Below are 23,457 nucleotides of genomic sequence, written 5' to 3'. Positions count from 1 at the left end.
TACGACTAACATAATATTGATGCCCGATATTGATCGATGCCAATTTGAGTATTTTTAGGGCTGTTTAGCGATCTTTCACATTTTGTCCTTTGAAAATGTACGATGTCAATTACCCCGAAGTTGTTTTTATCACTAATAAAAGAGCGCGGTCATTGAAACACACATGGACGTAACCGGCATTTCTTCAAGATATACATTCCAAACTGTCATTCGTATTGTGACATAATCTTGAAACAATCTGCGTATCAATTAAACACGACCATTTCCGTCAATTTTGTTTTGTTTATGTAGAAAAGTGGGAAACTTATAATACCAGCACTTTTATCGATGGCTAGGCAGTGCGCAGATCTTTTGGATTTGTTGGCTTCAGATACTGATGGAAAGACAATCAACTCGAGATACATGTTATACAATTTGGTTAGCTGTGTGGAGTCCGGGCGGACGCTCTACCTCTAGACCACAGAGGCGGTGGCATCTTAATCTGATAGCTATACAACGAACTGGACAAAGCAACCACAGCAAGCCTTTGACAGGCATTTAAAAGTTGAAAGAACGTGAAGACAGCAATTGATGACTTAGTGGTACTTTACGAAGAGATGTGTAAATGATATCTGTACATACACTGATCGAAAGATCATTGAAGGATCCAAGTAGAAATTCACGAAAAAACCCAACTGATTATTAACATTTATCAACAAAATCCTGACATTTCCATAAGAACTGACATAACCTGACTTCAAGTCTCCCAGACACCACAAACCTGTATATGGTCTCTGATGTCTAACAATACCAGATATCATTAACTAGTAAAAGCCTCGATTAAATTAATTTTATCTGAATAATCAAAATCTCAAGGAAGAGAATATATATGGATGTCAACTTCTTTATTATGCGGAACACAACGTTTCAGAATATATGTTTACTCCTTCATTAGGCGAAAGAATGTCATGAGGCAGAGAGCATATATATATGTACATGTAAGAACAACACAATGAATAAGCTAACAAAAGGTGGAAAATAACAAAGGGTAGAAGCTAACAAAGGAAGCCAACAGGTGATTGGTGCTGATCGGTGATTAGCAACAGACAACGCTGTGTTCCTCATAATAAAGAAGTTGACATATATATACTCTTTCGTATGAGTATCACTTCTAAATGCCTTTCAAAGACCTATCAAAATCTCGTATAGACAGTTTGTGAGTTTTATCACTCCTCCAATACTTGCATTGTACACGGACAGTGCTAGTCGAAAGTTTCAAATTTATTTCCCAAAGCAATTGCACTCCTTTATTAAAAGCGTTATTCGAATATACTTTTAAGTGTAGAAATGCATAAGGTTCAGAGATAACAAATCTCTTGTGGTTGTTTTTATTCCTTACGTACCTATATTTAGACAATGATTTAATATCATATCGCATATTTATATCCATCTATATATAATATATACTGAATGAAAAACAGTACTTAATTAGTTTTTCGTTTCGCTAAACAGTCTCTTTTTTTTAACCATACCAAGCGGAAGTTGTATAGGGGGCGCTGTAAGGTTTCGGAAAATTATGGCTGCAGCAATGGATATTGAAGAAGATATGGACAACGGAGCACCCGCAGCTCCTGGAGATAAAGGAAGTAAAAAAAGATTTGAAGTGAAGAAGGTATAATAAGGAAGATTCAATCTTGTGATCTCTGTGATATTCTAATCACACCTGTAAGTTTAGAAGAAATATACAAAAACGGATATGAAACACCACAGGAAATCCAAAATTAGATCTTGTTCATCAAAATTATTTCCAGTCGCCAAAAGAAATGTTATAACCCTAAATAATTATATCATGACAAGTTGTAACAATCTTAAGAGAAATATACACAGATTTACCGCTTCTGTTCGTTGTTACAGTTTTGTACCTTATTCCCACACCATAAATGACTAAAAGCAAACCATCAAAGACAAAATTCAGTAGCCTATCATATATATCATGACTCGATGTTATCGTTGGCTCTATATTATCGTGGTATCGGAAAATCTCGCAATCCACGCACACTGTCAACTGTTTACTTATGCAAATCTATGAATGATATTTCATCGCTTGATCGAATACATGACTTGTTTTGCCCTCGTTTTTTTTATGATACATGATGAGGATCTTCTGCTGATCAGGAAATTTTAGAGACCACAATTTTTGAAAAATCTTATGGCTTCCCTCATAAACACCCCTAAATTATGGACCATGCTCCATTGCAAAGATGTTTCAGCTGAAAAGGAAAATATCCATTCTCATCCCTGAAGATAGCTTCTGGAATGTTATTAAAGTGGAATTACCCCTACCTCCATTCCAAATTGAGACAAAGTCCCTTGACCCAGCTTAGGTCATATGCATACTGAGTATGCATAATCGAAAACTAGAAGAGATGTAAACCACATAATCGACACATATCACTGTTCACTACACAAAATATCTGTACAGCAATATTATCATTATAGAGTTGCCTGCCTTTGAGTCACAAATGACAGGTACTTTGTTTACCAAACTCAGGTAAAGAAAATCATCATCGATCAATCCTAATTGATGTGTCATAAATGTTGAACAAAGAACAAGAAACAATATGTGTATGACATATTTAATGGGTTAGTAAGCGCCATTACGATCCATTATAAATTAACTACCACAATACTAAAGTGTACCATCCTAATGGGTATATTTATCTGTAAGACTAATAAATATGTAAATATACTACTTTCGGTGTTCACTGGGATAATTGTTATCATTATCAAAATACATGTAGTAGTTTAACAGAGACCATCTTCCCGAGGCAAGAGAGTTAACTGACTTTAAAAGTCCATTTTCCACCCTTGCCGAACTAGGATGGAATTACTGGGCTCAATCGTAGCGCCACCAGTGGCTATTACCAGCTATGTCCCTTCTAAGACTCTCCTATGGACCATTCAGATTCCACCACTCGTATAACTTGCATTTGCTTCACACAAAATGGTGGCACCCTGTCAGGACAATCTGATCGATAATCAAAATCTATATTGTGATAAAACGGGTCTTACATCGCGAAATGCATCAAATCACGCTAGCACCTTGATTAAAAACATGAAAAGACTTGGAAAATACCTGCTGACAACTGGTTGGTGGTTCACATGCTTTGCAAATCCTGCAATCGACTGAAATCTGCACCACGGTTTACGAACCGGATTTTGATTTCAGTGCGCGATTTTGATTAGACTATGCATAGACTCGTTAGTCCAGCCAAATTGTGACTCCATAATGCCAGCCTAGTTCGGCAAGGGTGGAAACTGGACTTTTGTAGTCAGTTAACTCTCTTGCCTCGGGAAGATGAACAGAGACATTAATGAGGCATTTTACAGGTTTTGGCAAGTTTGGAATAACAAACTATGAACATGATGAAACAATAAAGCAAGGACTCAAGAAGGATGAGTTTCCATATCTGTGCTAGTAGACCTCTGTGGCTTGGGGTCTGTTGTCCAATTTAAAACAGTTGGATTTGGCAGAAACGTGTCCAAATTGTTACTTTCTTTTCATTTTGTCAATATGTCGACATCTGACGACATTTCATAACATTATGATAGGTCAGACAGGCTCTTAAACAAACGGGGCACAGGTGGCCCAGTCGTCTAAGGCGCCGGTATTCGCTGTGCAGAGTTGCATCCCTTGGGTACGCCAGAAACCTATGATTGTGGGTTTGAATCCCGGTTCGCCCCGATTATGTTTCTAGGTTTGTCGGCACCATACCCGTGCTCGTGGGTTTCACCGAAGTGGTAAACGTCTGAGACCTGCATCACTTCGGGCTTTCCTCCCACATTAAGTTGACACGCTGTGATATAACTGTTATACTGTTAAAAGCGGTGTTAAACTCAACTCACTCCCTCTAAACAAACATGTCTCATAGAATAGAGTAGTTCTTTGATAAGGGCAATTGCTCTGGCAGACGGACTGAAGGAAAGCAGAAAAAAACCTATGTATATTCAGTTGCTATTTTGCCTATGTAGTTAAGCCACTGTCAGTTGGAACTATATTAACTGTTGTCACTGTTTGACAGACTAATCACTATCCTTCTGACATGATATATATTAATGCGCACATCCCTGGAAAACCTGCAATGTTTGGATGCCGTTTGTGAGAGATGAAAATAGGGTTTTCAATGACAGAATTTAAAATTAACAAAATCGCTAAATACAATGTTTATTCCTATCAGGATACATGTATTTACCATCCAAAAGCACACAAGAATGATAACCTCTATGTATCATTACAACATTTTGATAAAAACATCTTGGCCACACAACTATTAGTAAACAAATCATGCTAATGGTCCAACAATCATGTATTCATCTTTAATAATGTTTGTTTGAAAATTAGATATAGATTTTTGTGCATGCTCGGAGGACTTTAGTTAGAAGTAGATATGGAGTTCCCTAAGTGAAACGAATCAAGTGCTACCCATGCTAACACGAGAACATTGTCAAGTTCTCGAGTGTGTATGGTATTTTTGAAATGGTAATATACGGAAATTAATTTTAATTGGTACCAAATTATGAAATAGTGCATTCATTCCTAAACATGCTTACAAATTTTATCCAAGTAAAAATTTTGCATCAAAATGGAAGCACTTTGTACTCTTTGGGGATCTGTTTTTAATTTGTATGCTTCCAGGATGCAGATTATTTGAAATTCTCTTCATTACATGAAAAAGCATGTGAAGAATGTCCTTTATTCATCATCTTTTTTTATGTATTTGTCGAAAAGTTATACCTTTGCAAAATTTCTACTGTTTCACTTAAATTTGAGATAAAAGGTTACTCATTGCATCCCCTGCTTGTCATATTGTCTGCTCCAGACTATATTTTACATCATTTAATTATTTGGTAACTTTTTTTACCCCTATAATGGACTTGTGCTAGAAAACCATAGCAATTAGAAAGAAAAAATGGTTGCAAATATATCTTTGTATATATGTGTACTTGTCTTTTAGCATGCCCAGGGCATGGGTGGTATGCTAAGGTGCTGCAATTTGCTGTGCAGAGTTGCATCCTTTGAGCACGCCAGAAACTTAGGATTGTGGGTTCGGATCCCAATTTGTCCCAGATTTTGTTTCTAGATTTGTCAGCACAAAACCTGTCCTCGTAGGTTCTTAAGGCCTGTTTCACTTTGCGCTTTCCTCCCACATTAATCTGACATGCTGTGATATAACTGGAATACTGTTAAACACAACAGCTTTAAACCCAACTCACTCGCACACTCACTCTAGCATGCCTATCCTGATCATCATGTATCATCATGTATCATTGTATATTTCACTACTCTCTGTTGAGGAAAGCATATCTTTGTTAATATGATTATAATCATGGTTATTATGGTTATTATGATTATGTTAGGCTGGTGATTATTTATAATCAATCTTGTTTTTCATTTGCAGTGGAATGCTGTGGCACTGTGGGCTTGGGGTAAGTTTGTGAAGGAACACGATTAAATAACAAATGTATACATGGTATATTTTTTAAGATATAGAACATGTTGAAGCAGCTTTCAGCAATGGTCAGTTTAATAAATATTTTTTTATTTTTTTTTAAGTCTTTATTCTCATTTCAAATGAAATACAATGTGTAGCATTTCATCAATTATACATTATTCAAAAACCAATCCCTTTACATCAAACTTTCGAAACAGTTTAATAATGTTAAACTGGTTTGTAATACAAATGTTAGCAGTTTGTGTGTAGCAAGTGTGTGGTAAAATTTGTTTGACTGCAGATGAGGATTAAATTGGAATTTTTGTTGAACCCAATTGCTTTAAAATATGACAGGAATTCTTAACGTAGGTCCCATAATTGTGGAACCAGATAACATACATCATTTGTTTTTTACAGCTGCTTTTGTACATTGAGAACTAGCCAAAAAATGCTGGCGAAATTTATCAATAACTTTTGCAATATGCTTGTTTTGGATTTGATTTCCAGGTACACTGTTCAACATTTGACAACATTTATCATGTTGGTCTGAATAGATGAACTGATGAAATTCTCAGCTTTCCAAAAGTCATTAACGCTTGCAAAGTACAAATAGCATCAGTGAACATGGTATTTGTCTGTTTTTGCAGTGCTGATAATATTCATATCAGAGAAAATAATCTGTCCATTTTACATACTGCACCTGGAAAGTTCAAATGTGTGATGGTCACGATCCAGTGACTCCTACTGTTTTATACAGTAAACCTGACATGTTTTCTTCCTGTTCTTGCAGATATTGTCGTAGACAACTGTGCTATCTGCAGAAATCACATCATGGATCTGTGTAAGTGGAAACTGATGCTTTATCATCAACATGAGTAGGAAGATGATATTTCTTCAGGTGTAGAGACCCGTGAAGATTCCGGGGTAGAATAGGTCTTCAGCAACCCATGCTTGCCGTAAAAGGTGACTATGCTTATCGTAAAAGGCGACTAACGGGATCGGGTGGTCAGGCTCGCTGACTTGGTTGATGCATGTAATCGATCCCCAAAGCGTGGATTGATGCTCATGATATCAATCACTGGATTGTCTGGTCCAGACTCGATTATTTACAGACTGCCGTCATATAGCTGGAATATTGCGGAGTGCGGCGTTAACAACAAACCAACCAACCAAATCAGGTGTAGAATCCCGAGTGGATCTATGTTACCTCCCATGTTTGACAATTCAGGAATATGATGTTTATGGCAAAACACATGTGATAGTTGTTTGATTAAAAAAAATAGAGCATAACCTACAAAGTGTGAGGAATTGCAGATCACCCGCCCGAGTGATTGAATGATGTTTACCCGGAGTCTTACTGTATTCATTCACCATATTGATCAGCGGTAGAAACTAACATTTTTAGTCCACTAGTCATTATAATGACAAACATATAGAAAAACCCTTAAAAATGGCAAATTTCTACTAGTCCTTAGGATGCCTTAACTATTGGGCAGTTTGGTAAGGACTACAGGACTAGTGCCAATTTCTAACGCTGTTGATTCATACTTATTGATACATGTGATAAAGCTGTGGTAATTGTATCTCTGTGCGGCTCTCTATAAACATGATAAATGATTTTGATGTTGACTCGTAGATTGTACATTACTTATCATATTAGTTTATTCATATACCCTGCATTGTCTAGTGAGTGAGTGAGTTGGGGTTAACGCCGCTTTTAACAGTATTCCAGTTTTATCGCGGCGTGTCAGCTTAATGTGGGAGGAAAGCCCGAAGTGATGCAGGTCTCAGACGTTTCCCACTTCGGTGAAACAAACCTAGAAACATAATCGGGGCGAACCAGGATTCAAACCCACAATCATAGGTTTCTGTTGTGCCCAAGGGAGGCAACTCTGCACAGTAAATCGCGGCGCCTTAGACAACTGGGCCACCTGTGCCCCTGCATTGTCTGTAAATACATACATTGTGAATACATTGTAAATATCTCATGTACTATGGGCCTGTGGCCTTCTGTAAATATGACAATGTTCACTCGGGATCCACTTGTTCTAGATTGGAAGGACACTATAATACTATAAGACTGTCTACTATACATACGACCCGCGAAGATCCGGGGTAGAATAGGTCTTCAGCAACCCATGCTTGTCGTAAAAGGCGTAGAGGTGACTAACAGGATCGGGTGGTCAGACTCGCTGACTTGGTCGATGCATGTCATCGTATCCCAATTGCGTTGATTGGTGCTTATGATGTCAATCACTGGATTGTCTGGTCCAGACTCGATTATTTACAGACCGCTGTCATATGGCTTGAATATTGCTGAGTGCGGCGTTAAACAACAAACATCATCATCATCATCTACTATACATGCTGTAAGACTGTCTTCGTGTTTCAGGTATTGAGTGCCAGGCCAACCAAGCCTCTGCTACTAGTGAGGAGTGCACTGTAGCCTGGGGTGTCTGTAATGTAAGTATGAGTCTGTGCTTGTTGTAAGCATCTGTGGGGATGCCAGGTTGGACTTGGTCCCCAACAACCTGTGCCTGTCGCAAGAGGCGATTGAATGGTTCGGTGACTTGGATGAATATGTGTCATCACACTATGACAATGTGTGACAGATGTTCATATCAGTCACTGGTTCGTCTTGTCCATAATTGATTATTAACAGCCTATAAAAACAGGCTACAATCACATGGCTGGAATATTGCTGATATATGTATATTGTGTTATACAACAAACAAACAGCTGACTCAAATGAGGTTTGAATGGTTGCAATCCTTGACATGTCTGATTCAGCCCTCGAAGATTCAGGACAAAATCATATACTCTTGCAGTGTCTTGTCAAATACCTTGGGCATGTCATAATGTCTGTATGTAAAAACACAATTTTGCAATTAAAAGGGTTGATTGATAAGTTCTGAGCCTCAAGTAGAAGGAATTAATAGTGAAATCTTTGCTGTGACAAGTCCATAAAATAAGCAGGGGTCTGTGACCTTTGGAAGTGGTCTTACTGGAGGAAATGTAGTGATCAAGTACTTGCAGTTATATTGCTTAAATAGTTATATATTTTACTTTCATCATTATTTAGCCAGTATTGTGTACAATATGATGGCCAAGAAAAACACAGAAAATGTACACTTTGCACTGTTAAGCTTAATTAAAAGGACCACCGCTGTGGTCTAGTAGTAGATCGTCTGCCCCGACACCGGAAAGATATTAGAATATGTACTTGTTGTTACCCTGTCTGGCGCTCAGTATTAAGTGGCTAAAACAAGGACAGGTCGGCTCAGAGTCAGTATAAGTATACTGTGTCTGAGTGTGATACTCATGTTAAACTGCTGCATGGTATCTCAGTGTGTGTACACACTGAGTAGGTAGGCACTTCAATCCAAACAACTGTCAATACAGTGGACAATTGACATCCACCAAAGAAGGCAAAGACGGTGCCATCACCTGGAAAGGATATGTCCCCCCCCCCCGTTCTGTAGGTATGCTCTTCCAGCAGGACAATGCACCAATGCAAGTCTGTCTTTGCCATCGCTAAAATCCACAAGTGTGGCTTTCAACTCCTTCAGCACTCACCTCATTCTGATCTGGCTCCATCAGAGTCATGTTCCCAAACATGAAGAAAGCTCAAGCCCGAACCCATTTTGACTCCCAACAATGAAGCCATGGCAGCTGTGGAGAACTGTTTGGACACTCCACATAAGGACTGCTACGAAACTGGGATAAAATCCTTCCAACTTTGTTGGCAAAGGTGTATCAATGTGGGAGGGGATTATTTTGATAAATGCATAATTTTAATGTCTTTGTCATTGTTTAGGTCAAGTCTTTCTCATGAGGCTCAGAACTCACCCATCACCCCAAGTAACAGATGTTCTGTTGACCATGTGACTTAGCACATATTACACATTGATTTGTAATTTCAATGACAAGATGGAATTCTAAAATTATCCCAGCAATCACAGAATTCCTCACAAGTTTTTTTAGTTTTTTGTCTCTGAATGCCTGACACTGAAATGTAGTTAGCAAGTCGTGAATTATTTTCCTTGTTTTGTTACCCAGCATGCTTTCCACTTCCACTGCATCACTCGGTGGCTGAAGACGAGGCAGGTGTGCCCCCTGGACAACCGGGAGTGGGAGTTTCAGAAGTATGTATACTCTAACATTTCTCTTTTTCAGCAGTGGGCGGTTGGGTAGCCTAGCGTTTGCTCGTCATGACGAAGACCCGGGTTCGATGGGTACAATGTGTGAAGCCCATTTCTGATGTCCCGCACCGTGATATTGCTGGAATATTGCCAAAAGCGGCGTAAAACCAAACTCACTCACTCACTCACTCGATGGGTACAATGTGTGAAGCCCATTTCTGATGTTCCCCACCGTGATATTGCTGGAATATTGCTAGAAGCGGCGTAAAACCATACTCACTCAGTCACTCGCTCTTTTTCAGCAGTATTTGCTTGTGTTTATCATGTGTAGGGCATGACACTAGGGCTGGGACGAGTCCAAATTTTCTACCCAGGTACCCGACACCCTATGACCTGACCCTACTCGGGTACCCACTGTAGGTCTCAAGATTTGGGTACAAAATGTCCGGATGAAAATTGTTTTACAGCATCAGTGGAAAAGCTATGTAGATGCATGTATCAAACGATTGGATCATGAATACAATGAAGATGATAGATGCATTATCCATACTCGAACATATAAAAGTAAGAACGAATGCTTGCATAGTCCAAAAGAAATGTGAACATTAGCTATACTTGTAGTGTAACCATAGAGTTTTATTTTAAGGTCATTCAACAGTATATCAGGTGACTAACCACGGGTCCGGGTTGTCCTGTGGGTACCCGGGTCCTATTCAGTACCCACCTGACCGGAGTACCCGAGTTACCCGTCCCAGCCCAACATGACACTTGTGTCTAGACAGGTCCCTCTCTGTGAAAAGCCTCATGTGGGTTGACTGATCCTGAGATACAGTGTTGCATTGTTCCTGTAGCAAGTTAGGGGCAGTTGAGTAGTACTAGTAGCCTAGTGGTTAAAGCATTGACTCGTCACGTCGAAGACCCAGGTTCAATTCCCGACATGGGTACAATGTGTGAAGCCCATTTCTGGTGTCCCCCGCCTAGATATTGCTGGAATATTGCTAAAAGCAGCGTAAAACAATACTCACTCACTGTAGCAAGATATTGTTCTACTGGCGAACACGGGAGTGTTTAGTCTGTATGAGAGTCCAGGTCAAATCGTAGGTGTAACACTTGCTGTAAGAGGGGGAATGCAGTTGGTGGGATGCAGTTGGTGGGATGCAGTTGGTGGGGATGCAGTTGGTGGGGATGCAGTTGGGGGGGATTCAGTTGGTGGGATGTAGTTGGGGGGGATGCAGTTGGTGGGATATAGTTGGGGGGATGCAGTTGGGGGGGGATGCAGTTGGTGGGATGTAGTTGGGGGGGATGCAGTTGGTGGGATGTAGTTGGAGGGATGCAGTTGGTGTGATGCAGTTGGGGGGATGCAGATGGTGGGATGCAGTTGGGGGGGATGCAGTTGGGGGGATGCAGTTGGGGGGGATGCAGTTGGGGGGATGCAGTTGGGGGGATGCAGTTGGGGGGATGCAGTTGGAGGGATGCAGTTGGTGTGATGCAGTTGGGGGGATGCAGATGGTGGGATGCAGTTGGGGGGGATGCAGTTGGGGGGGATGCAGTTGGTGGGATTCAGTTGGGGGGGATGCAGTTGGTGGGATTCAGTTGGGGGGGATGCAGTTGGGGGGATGCAGAAGTAGAGCAGGAGCTACATGTGACTGCGTGGTAGCCTTGATGTGGGCAGAGTGGGCGAGCAGTCTAAAGGCCTGGGCGAGCAGGGACCAGGTACTGACATCATACCCATGCTACTGACAAGGTTGTTAACTGGGATGCATATGGATCCACTGATCAGGGAACAAATAACCACATTTGAGCAGAGATGTCTGTATAAGTGCACTATATAAATGTATGTTACATTTTTTTGGTAAAAATCTGTATTACGTCTGACGTCAGTATCACTACTGTGCACATGTGCACGACTCTTCTCCAATTATGCAAAATGGCATAATATGAACATTAACTGTATTGACTCACTAAAATGCTGTGATATCACACATTGGCGAGTTACTGTAGTAATATTAAGGTGTACCTTGTGTGCTAATCACTCTCCTTCTGCCCTGAGAAGGGGCACGGGTGGCCCAGTCGTCTAAGATGCCGTGATTCACTGTGCAGAGTTGCGTCCCTTAGGCACGCCAGAAACCTATGATTGTGGGTTCGAATCCTGGTGCGCCCCGATTATGTTTCTATGTATGTCAGCACCATACCCGTGCTCGTGGGTTTCACCAAAATGGTAAACGTCTGAGACCTGCATCACTTTGGGCTTTCCTCCCGCATTAAGCTGACACGCCGTGATATAACTGGAATACTGTTAAAGGTAGCGTTAATCCCAACTCACTCACTCACTCTGTCCTGAGATAATATGAAACCATGCCGCTCACATTGGGGCAGGAGGCATTGGGGTAGCCCTTTTGTTATAACATTCGCTTCAAGCAGAAGGCCTGAGTTCGATTTCCCACCTGGGCCCACTTGCACAAAGCGATCTTAGCGCTAAGATGATCGTAACTCCCATATTTTAACAAAGGCTTACAATAGTCATAGTGCTAAGATCGCTTTGTGCAAGTGGGCCCTGGACACCAGGGTCCACTTGCACAAAGCAATCTTAACGCTAAGATGATCTTAACTCCCATACTTTAACATAGGCTTACAATAGTCGTAGCTCTAAGATCACTTTGTGCAAGTGGGTCCAGAAGCCCTTTTCTGATGTTCATGATGTTTGACTGTCAGCATGTCAGGATGAATTAGTCGGAATATGTTTAAATTAACCCCACCATATCTGGTGTTCTTTCTTGTTTGGCAGTCTGTTTCACATCCAGAACATATTGTATAGAAATTTAGTGTCAAACAAAATTGTCTATTTGCAGCTGGTCGATATTCAGGATATTGGAATTGGAGTAATATTTATTTTGGTCAGCATGGTCAGTGTCTAAAATGGTCTGCAACTTGTTGTACAGAGCAATGTTCCTTAACTGTGCTACAGTAACATAGTAATGGTGAGTGAGTGAGTTTGGTTTAGCGCCGCTTTTAACAGTATTCCAGTTATATCACAGCATGTCAGCTTAATGTGGGAGGAAAGCCCGAAGTGATGCAGGTCTCAGACATTTACCATTTCGGTGAAACCCACGAGCACGGGTATGGTGCTGACAAACCTAGAAACATAATCAGGGCGAACTGGGATTCGAATCCACGATCGTAGGTTTCTGGCGTGCCAAAGGGACGCACCACTGCACAGCGAATCCAGGCGCCTTAGACGACTGGGCCACCTGTGCTCCACATAGTAATGGACTTTGAATAACACATTTGCCCAAATTACGATCCTTGCTTTGTCAGTACTTAGAAAATTGACACATACTTCAAGATTGATCTTGGTTTGAAAGCTTTCAGTGATTGATTAATGTCTGATCACAGACTATGAATGAAGACAAAATCTTTTTTCAATTAATCCTTAATGCGAAGGAGTAAAACATAAAAAGAAATATGTTAAATGACGATTTACTCAACTCTATCATGTCCACAAAATTTTCCTATTTCTATCGGGAAACATTCATTTATTACTGGGATCATTATTTCCCTTAAACTTGCGAAATTCATTTTAATAAGACCACATACTGAAACAGGTAGACCACATATTTCATTATCGATTCCTTGGTTGGAAACTGAAAACTGCTTATCATCTATAAAGTCTGTTAATTCAAACAATATTTGTTTGCACTAACAAATTTACTACAGGGTAGACTGTACCCGACCACCTATTATCTGACCCTCACCGAGTTGGTCTCAAGAGTTGGATACAAAATATCTGATATGGAATTGTTTTACCTAGAGCCCTAGCAAAGTGTTTAGATACATGCATCAGATAATCTGATCAAGCATACCCTGAAGTTTACTGAAGCTTTATCTTTACTAAAGGTTATATAAGTTATCAGGAGTGCGTGCTTAATGGGAAAGAATGTAAATATTAGCGACTTATAGTGTAACTATGTGCAGCGTGTTCTCGTAGTCTGATGGTGAGGAATGTTGCTCACTATATCAATCACTGGATTGCCTAGTCCAGACTCGATTATTTACTGGTTGCTGTCATGTAGCTGAAATATTGCTACAAAAAACATAACAAGCTTCTTCATGGAAATCACCTCTCTACCCTTTTTAATCAAATCCATTTGAAGTCATTAGATGCGGGTTATAATAGTCACATCTACAATGAAACACTTGACTGATAGTATAGAGAAATAGGGAATTTGTATTGTATTGTACAGTTTAGTATTGACTGAAGCACTCATAATATATTAGGATGTCATTAGTAAACAGCTTGGGGTACAGGTTACACACAACCAAATGTTTTCCCATAGACTGCTATAGTAACCTTATATTTGTAAAAAATATAACTAAGCATTCAACAGCTATTACCTGTACGTGTGTGCACAGTTAAAAACAAAAAAATGACTAGCTTAGCCAGCTCCTTTTCCGAGTACAGGAAGCTAAACACTCCACCCCCAGTTCCGCACCAAATGTCACCAACATGAAAATATCTGTGGTCACATTCAGCATACATCATCATGTTAGAACATGGTGAGTTTTAATAACTGGATTGATGTACATTTAAAAGACATAAAATCTTACACAATATCCTCCAGTCACAGCCTGCAGATATCTCTCGATCGGCACTGAAGGCTCCCTACCAAAACCAACCTACGAAAACCGCACTGTCCCAACTGGTTCTGATTTGGTGTAGTAGAACCTACAGGTGCTCCAATTTACTGTGCAGAGTTGTGTCCCTTAGGGATGCTGAAAACTGTCATTGTGGGTTTGATTCCAAGATTTGCCCTGCTCATGGTCTTTGTCAACACCATACCGGTGTTTATTTTTACAGTGGTAGATGTAACATCTCTGCATCACTTTGAACTTTCTTCTCAAGCTGATGTGCCAGATATGACTGAAATACAGTTAAAAGATGGTACTTGTTGTTACCCTGTCTGGCACTTGGCATTAAGGGGCTAAAACAAGGTCTGGTCGGCTCGGAGTCAGTATACTGTATGCACTTCGCTATATATATGATAAATGCAATAATTTTGGCTGCGACATTAAACACCATTTCACCTCACCTCGCTTCACAATTAAAGTGGTCCTTCATCCAATTCACTCATTTTGATAGGTACGTATTAGTAACAGTTGAAATGTTCACTTCAGTTGTATTTTATAGTTAATCAAACAAATGGTTTTATATTCAGATTCATAAATCAAATTTGTTGGAAATTTATTTGTGTATATGTCATCATCATTCCATCTTTGTATTTTCACAATCAGTTCTTTGTAATTTGGCTCAACTGAAAAATTCAGATGATGTTTTGTACCTGTGTCTCTCTGATTAGCAGAAAAAGTTTAAACATTTATGATCTGAAATCTGTACAATATAGTTTGGAATGACATTAATAGTGTGCATATGTACAGTTAACTCCAGTAATAATGAACTCAAAGGGACCACTAATTTTATTTCGTTATAATCGTAGGTCATTATAAGCATATCTATATATATATACAGCATATATACAGCATATATACAGCATATATACAGCAAACGGCTGGGACTAAAAAATAAGTTCTTTATATCCGTCAGATCATTATAAACGTAGTAGTTGCCTGTAGTTGCAAGCAAGACTGATGGCAGGGCTGATCATTAGCAATGGGAGCTGTTTTTCTGCTGCTCACAAAGACTCTATTGTGGCAGTTCCTTGTTGTGATTAAGATGGAGAAATTTGTCAAAAGAAGCAATCATTTCATGCAGCCAATCAAAGCTTTTGGTCTCCCACACTGCAACCAGGAAGATGATGGAGTCAGGTTTTCATGTATAGAACAACAGTGGCTTTATTTGATTAATAACGTGGTAAACTGTGTGATAAGGGGTCTTGTAGTTACCACAATCTTATCTTTAGCTCATGTGACTCGTTCAGTGGTTCTCATTATTCTTAATTTTATACGTCAGTAAACATTTTTAAAAGCTTTTTGGGGACATACTGATCAGTCATCTAAGGCGCTGCCATTCGCTATGCAGGGTTGTTGTCACTTGGCACTCCAGAAACCTAGGATTGTGTGTTTGAATCCTTGTTTGGCTGTTATGTTTCCAGAATATCCAGAAATATGCTTAATCCATTGAAATTTTATTGGGAAGATGTATTATGTAGTTTGAGCAAGTTGATAAGAAAACAAATTGACTGCAAACACTCCTGGCTTAATCATGATGACAAATGTTGTTCTAATGATTGTTGTTGAAGTAGGGGTGGTTGGGTAGCCTAGTGGTTAAAGCGTTCGCTCGTCATGCCGAAAACCCGGGATTGATTCCCGACATGGGTACAATGTATGAAGCCCACGCTATGATATTGCTGGAATATTGCTAAAAGTGGCGTAAAACCACTCTTACTTAAGGTCTTAAAGCACAAACGTGGTAAACCTTACTATCGCTACGTTCTTTGGGTTTTGCGTCAATGACATGCTAGTCGTCATACTTTATGGAGTCTGTGTTCAGATCCGGGCGTCTCTCGTACACCTCATTCCACACGTGGATGTTCCTGCAGGTAGAAATAGACCATACATAAGTAAAAGCAACGAAACCCTTCCCACATTCAATAGAAATCTCTTCTAAAAGTCGATTATACGATTCCGACTATAAAATGAGCATGCGTTTATGAATCTCTATCAAATAGGGATGATACCAGGTGTTTGTGAAAAGGTGAGTGTATCCTGCTCCACCGGTGGCACACTTCACAAACACATGCAAAGGCAAGTCACTGTTCACCTGAAAAAAAAGACACTGGAACATGTGGTACTGAAGTACTCACGGAAATGAAAAAAACCTGTTTTTCTCAATTTAAAAATCGACACAAAGTGTTACGTAGCTGTAAATACGAAATAACAAAACAACTCGAAAAGTACTAGTCTGGATTTGCTATTTTGATCTCAGTGAACAATACAAAATGTACTTTACAGGAGGTAATTTGTCGTCACTTTCAACATTCAAAAATAAAACTAAGTCCAAATTGACATAGCAGAAACAGACTATAGGCATTATGCACCTGTTCTCACCTGTCGTCAAGGTGTCATAAGTCACCTTGATCTACTTACACCTGGTTATGCCCTGTTTCACAATAGTCTGTTTTATTCACATTTTTACACACTTTTACGTGTAAAAAGGCATAAAAACATTTGATACGCTGTATTTGTGCCACGGCCCAATTTGTACTAATTTAGTTGTTTGAATATTTACATATTTTGTATATTAACTGCATTTATTTAAGATCTGAGGTCGAAAAAAGTTTTTTTTCATTTCCGTGAGTACTTTAGTCATATTTGTCACTGATGCGTCAATGTTTCATCTTTTAGATGTGGAAGACTTATTGTTAGCTTCACGAGTTGGAACAATTGTGTATAATTATGAACACCCGGGTTCGATTCCCGACATGGGTACAACTTTTGGTTGTTTCCCAGAACATATATGGCTCAGAAGAAAATAGTTTCCTTAGTTAAACCTTATGAACCAGGAAGAAATGTGGATATAGCCCAGACAAGTGGCAGACTGGGTAATAGCTAGTCTGTGTAAAAGGCCACAGAGCAGGTTGGTGCTAATGTCACACTGCAGAGATCTAGACTGACGCCTAAGCTGAAATTGTTTGAACATAGGGCATGAGATTAATCTGTGTTTACATGGCTGTTGTTAATGTTTGCAGAGCATGTTCCATCAAATGGAAGTTAGTAAGAGGGTGGGGCCATTTGCATGTCAGCATAGTATATGATACTTTACCTAATTGATGGGATAACTATTCTTTCCTTTGTTTGCTTATGTTTTTAAAAATATGAAATTTGCCTTCTTCTTCTTCTCTGAAATTAAGGGCGATCGGGTAGCCTAGTGGTTAAAGCGTTCGCTCGTCATGCCGAAGACCTAGGTTCGATTCCCCACCTGGGTACAATGAGTGAAGCCCATTTCTGTCGTCCCCCGCCGTGATATTGCTGGAATATTGCTAAAAGCGGCGTAAAACCGCTCTCACTCACTGTTCTTAGCTTCCTGAATGATGATCATAATGAAGAAATGATAAGAATTTAATTACCCTTGGTATGGATAATTGGTTGGTATCATTTTTATCCCTCCGGCATATAATGCGGGGGGATATAGCGATCAGCCAGTCTGTCCATCCGTCCGTCTGTCCATCCGTAATCATTTCCTTTTCCGTGGCAGAATTCGAAAACTATTCAGTGTATTTGATCGAAACTTGGCAAAGGTATCAGGCACATACTGAAGTGGTGCCTTTTGATATTTTGGGATTTTTTGAATTTTTATTTTTTAAAATTTTTATGGGATGAAGTTTGACATAGACTCAATTGGGAATGGGGTTCGTTTCCGGGGCAGAATTCGAAAACCATTCAGTGTATTTGATCGAAACTTGGCATTCATATGGATGCGACCATGGTGGATCTTTTGTGGGTAAACAATGTATGCTTCTTAAAGAACATTAAACTGTTGACTCAATACATAAATTGCACATTTACTAGTGGTTACTTTACAGACAGCTGCCGGGGGGATATGTCATCTTTCTGATGACTCTTGTCTAACTATGACTAGGGTAGCCTAGTGGTTAAAGCGTTCACTCATCACGCCAAAGACCCCGGGTTCGATTCCTGACACGGATACACTGTGTGAAGCCCATTTCTGGTGTCCCCTGCCATAATATTGGTGGAATATTGCTAAAAGTGGCATAAAACCATACTCACTCACTCACTCCAACTATGACACCGCAACCTAAAAAAATGACCATGATACAGCTGTTAAGTTTCTTCTATGGCGTAGAGCACCACTGCTTACCTTCCAAGAAGTGGGTCAAAGGAAATATTTCCTGATGCTTTAGCTTGTTCAATGAAAGTCGTGACTAGATTAAGAGTAAGATTATGAACTATGCCAATAAAAATGCCAAGTTGAAGTTTGATCAAGGTCTGTTCATCTTGTTTATGGGACTTTCCTTTCCCTCCAACAAGGAGATTATTATTTATGGATGACGTTTTCTTCTTTATCTTGACAATTGCAAATTGCTTGCATTGACGTATGTAATCATACCAATTCTACATCGCAGACCAGGAATTCTTTGAGTTTGGGGAAGCTGATAAATAAAGAGATTTATTTGTCATTGGTGTCATGTAGGACTTACACTTATGACGGTGCGTGAAGAAGGTGTACTATGTGCTGTTTTATTCACAATGTTTACGAAAGGTATGTCATCATGCTCAATGAAAGACAAGCACCTAGCTGCTCACACCCTAGTCAAATATTGCTCTATTACATATTGATATGCAGGTACCCACGTGAAGATCCGGGTTAGAGTTGGTCTACCCATACTTGTAAGAGGGGCTTATTGGGATCAGGTGGTTAGACTCGCTGACTTGATGACGGTGAAGTGTGTTATGGTATCCCAGTCACATAGGCGGAACCAGAGCGGGTCATGGGGGTCTGGACAATCATAATGGACATGCACTTTTTGACTGCAGTACCTTTAGGATTCCGGGGTAGAATAGGTTTTCAGCAACCCATGATTACCGTAAAAGGTGACTATGCTTGTCGTAAAAGGCGACTAACGGGATTGGGTGGTCAGGCTCGCTGACTTGGTTGATGCATGTCATCGATTCCAATTGCATGGATCGATGCTCATGATATCAATCTCTGGATTGTCTAGTCCAGACTCGATTATTTACAGACCACCGTCATATAGCTGGAATATTGCTGGAACTGGTTGGCTTAGACCCAGTATATGTGTCTGAGTGGGATATCCAGGTTAAACTGCTTGCACTATAAATCTTCATGTATGTTGCTGAATACATTATACAAGTGACTCATGAAGATCTGGGTTAGAGTAGGTCTTCAGCAACCCATGCTTGCCATAAGAATCGACTTTGCTTGGCGTAAGAGGCGACTAACAGGATTGGGTGGTCAGGTTTGCCGCCTTGGTTGATGCATGTCATCGTATCACAATTGTGTGGATCGATGCTCATGATATCAATCACTGGTTTGTCTGGTCTAGACCCGATTATTAACAGACCGCCATCATATGGCTGGAATATTGCTGAGAGCGGCATTAAACAACAAACAACCAAACAAACGCAATTGTGTGGATCAATGCTCATGGTATCAATCACTGGATTGTCTGGTACAGACTTGATTATTTACAGACCGCCGCCATATAACTGGAATATTGCTGAGAGTGGCGTTAAACAACAAACAAACAACATATAAGTGAAATAATCTTGAATGCAATCTTAAAACCCATTTCAACTCACTTCACATCTAATTTCAATGTTGCATATTTTTCAGGTATGGTCATTAAGAAGATCCAACGTCATGACGTGAAGACTCATCCTTTGCCTTTGTGTTTTTGTCTATTGGTACATGTCAGTTAAAATATCACTAAGCCGTTGTATTTGTTTACAAATTGTCAAAGAATAAATGTTTGTGTCACACGGGAAGTTATGTTGTTTTTAATAGTTACAAGTCACATCATGGCTGTGGAATGAGGAAGTTTAGTGTCTCGCCATGAAAAGGTAATGTAACATGAAGATATGATATTAGGAATGAATTGTGTTTTCTTGGGCAACAGGTTTACAAAACATATTGTTAAGGACAGTGATCTGCTCTTAGAAATGAGAATGTGTAGCATGTTGAGTCATATTATTGATATAATCCACTGCAACATGAGGTGTGGAATTTCTGAATTCTCCACGTTCTCTGTTGGCTCTTGTTCAGATACAGATTTTCACTGGGTTGGAATTGATCTTCAACAACCCATCTTTGTCGTAAGATGCAGCTAACGGGAGCATGTGTGGAGTTTTGTAATGTGGTTGATGCATGTCATCACATCATGAGAGTGATGCTCCAGTCAATCACTGGATTACCTGGTCCAGATTTGATAATCAACTGCCATCATATAGCTGGAATATTGCTGAGTGCAGTGTTATGCAACAAACAAACACAATTTACACAAGAAGTATACCATTTAAACAACCACTCATTAAACATGTTAATCTAGGGTTAGACTATGCATCAAGTTTGAAAATCATGTTTATTGGGTCAAATATTTCACTCATTGCTCAAGATGAGACCACCCTTTAGGCCCTGGAACATGTCTCCCAGAACTCTACACATGCACCACCAGGACGGGCAACTACAGCCCCAGGCGCCCCGCCCAATCTTTTGTGGAAGAGGATGCAGTAGATTACGCTGCAATTATCAGCCCCGCCATGTCAAATCCCAGGGCAGGAGCAGGAACAAGAGTGGTAGACAATGAACTCAAAGACCATGACTGGGAACTCCCACCCTCAGTCATTCCCAGTAGGTGGGAGACTGAGTCGTTTTTGGCAGAGACCCATGAAAATCCAGGGTAGAATAGGCCTTTAGCAACCCATGCTTGCCATAAAAGGCGACTATGCTTGTCGTAAGAGGCGACTAACGGATCGGGTGGTCAGGCTTGGTGGATGCATGTTGTGGTAAACATACTAGGCTACCGATATCGCCTCAGTCAGTTTGCGGACCAGCCGTTGACCAAGGCGTCTCCACACTGGCTCTACCCCAAGAAATAGCATCCATTTCTGTTGGCCAACTTTGAAAATCTGCTTTAGAAAAGAGCCATAGAGATTGTGCACACCCCAGCTATGACACCAGGGTTCTACTTTCTCAGGGGGCACGGATGGCACAGTTGTCTAAGGCACCGCGATTCGCTGTGCAGAGTTGTGTCCCTTGAACACGCCAGAAACCTATGATTTAGGGTTTGAATCCTGGTTCGCCCCGATTATGTTTCTAGGTTTGTCAGCACCATACCTGTTAAAAGCGACGTTAAACTAACTCACTCACTCACTCTACTCTCTCATCTTCCTAGCCTACGATTCCCGGATCAGCCTGGACCTACAGGGTGTTTACTTGCATGACCCAATCTATCCCCGCCACCGGTTCCTCATTTGGTATTTCAGTGGCCCCGTTGTTATTTACCCGCCTCACCAAGCCAGAAGCTGCCTATCTGCACCCGAGGGACATCCATTTCGAGTCGTACATAGACGACTATCTGTTGAACTATCCTGACTCGGCAGCGACCCTGATCCTACAAATGTATTGTACCAGGCACCTGCTACATCAGCTGGGATGGATGGTGAACGAACCAGTTCATTGGATCTCCTCACAGTACCCAGGGACAGATGTCTCAAGATGTTGCGCCATCTGTCGTCTGCTCTCCAGCAACCACTCACACTTTGTCAGTGGCATGTGCTCCTGGGTTTGCTCACGTCAGCCCAGTTGATGAGCAGAGCTCGCCTACACCTGCGTCCGATCAAACGGTTCCTGACGCAATACATCAGACGCCTGCCTTTGCGAATCCGTTACTCCACCGCCTTGCCTCAGGAGTCATCTTAGCTGGTGGAGGGTAGAGTCGAACGTCTTAGAAGGTGTCTCCTTAACAGAAGGTTCATCATTTTGGCCCAGTAGGTCACCAATCATCGTCGCCATTAAAAAGCTCCTCTTGTCCAGAGCCTGTCACACAGCAGTTGGCTTGGTAAATCAGTGTCTTGACTTTAGCGCACGCTAATTTGTCTTGCTGTTTTTTTACCGGTATGTCCTCATACTTTCGTACCGTCCGCGGACAGGATTGGTCGAAGTTGCAGATTTGCGGAAGTAATGCGCTCAATTACTGCCGTGAACTACTTGAGAGTTTATGTCACTGAGGACCACATCTGAAGGTATGCTCTCCGCCGTAGTGTCCGATTCAGATGCATTATTGTTTGTATTTGTTGTTTAACGCCGCACTCGGCAATATTCCAGCGATATGACGGCGGTCTGTATATAATCGAGTCTGGACCAGACAATCCAGTGATTGACATCATGAGCATCGATCCACGCAACTGGGATATAACGACATGCATTGACTAAGTCAGCGGGCCTGACCAGCGGACTCCATTAGTTGCCTCTTACGACAAGCATATTTTCCTTTCACGGCAAGCATGGGTTGCTGAAGACCTATTCTAGCCCAGATATCCACGGGTCTCAGATGAATTAAATAGGAGTGTAGGATAAGTGAACAAAGTAGTAAAATCTTAACATATTTTGTACACTTATCCTGCATTGCTCCGGGGGCGATTCGCTGTGCAGAGTTGCGTCCCTTGGACACGCCAGAAACCTATGATTGTGGGTTCGAATCCCGGTTCACCCCGATTATGTTTCTAGGTTTGTCAGCATCATACCCGTGCTCGTGTGTTTCACCGAAGTGGTAAACGTCTGAGACCTGCATCACTTCGGGCTTTCCTCCCACTATAAGCTGACACGCCGTGATAAAACAGGAATACTGTTAAAAGCGGCGTTAAACCCAACTCACTCACTCACTGCATTGCTACATCTAAGGGTCCACCCGTCACAGACCAACCTCCCTCCTTTTTCTCTTCAGCTTCGTTTCTGTCAAAAGGAAGCAGTAGATGTTTTAAGGAGTAATGCAGGATAAGTATACGCATGTAATCAAATATTTAGATTTTAATAAAAATTAGACAAAAACTTCTCAATGAGGATATAATTGGTTTACTGAATGAGGATTCAATTGAGTTCAAGACCACACACTCAGATATGTGCTACATGACAAATGAGTACACATGAAGCGATGGGATGATTGATTTGGTGCTAACGCCCCTTTAAACATGTTAAACAGTGTTTCAGATGCGTTTATAAGCTGAGAGTAATGTACAGGGTTGTAGATCTAAAAGATGTCAAGGAAACTCTCAAGCATGGCAGTTGGGTAGCCTCGTGCTTGGAGTGTTCGCTCATCGCGCTAAAGACTCGGGTTCGATTCCCCACATGG

The 23,457-nt window shown here is 40.7% G+C and overlaps 1 protein-coding gene across 1 annotated transcript; it reads left to right on the top strand.

The window, feature by feature from the left end:
• Positions 1-1,520: 1,520 nt before the first annotated feature.
• Positions 1,521-20,089, top strand: LOC139449694 (E3 ubiquitin-protein ligase RBX1). The gene is made up of 6 exons (XM_071231197.1): positions 1,521-1,651; positions 5,439-5,466; positions 6,262-6,312; positions 7,864-7,934; positions 9,531-9,616; positions 19,944-20,089. The coding sequence occupies exons 1-6, from the start codon at positions 1,556-1,558 to the stop codon at positions 19,954-19,956; spliced, it is 345 nt and encodes a 114-aa protein (XP_071087298.1). The 5' UTR covers positions 1,521-1,555; the 3' UTR covers positions 19,957-20,089.
• The last annotated feature ends 3,368 nt before the right edge of the window (positions 20,090-23,457 follow it).

Source organism: Haliotis cracherodii, unplaced genomic scaffold, assembly GCF_022045235.1.
Source record: "Haliotis cracherodii isolate W230 unplaced genomic scaffold, xgHalCrac1.p SCAF_8, whole genome shotgun sequence".
Taxonomy (NCBI): Eukaryota; Metazoa; Mollusca; class Gastropoda; order Lepetellida; family Haliotidae; genus Haliotis; species Haliotis cracherodii.
This window is presented reverse-complemented; position numbering and strand designations above follow the sequence as displayed.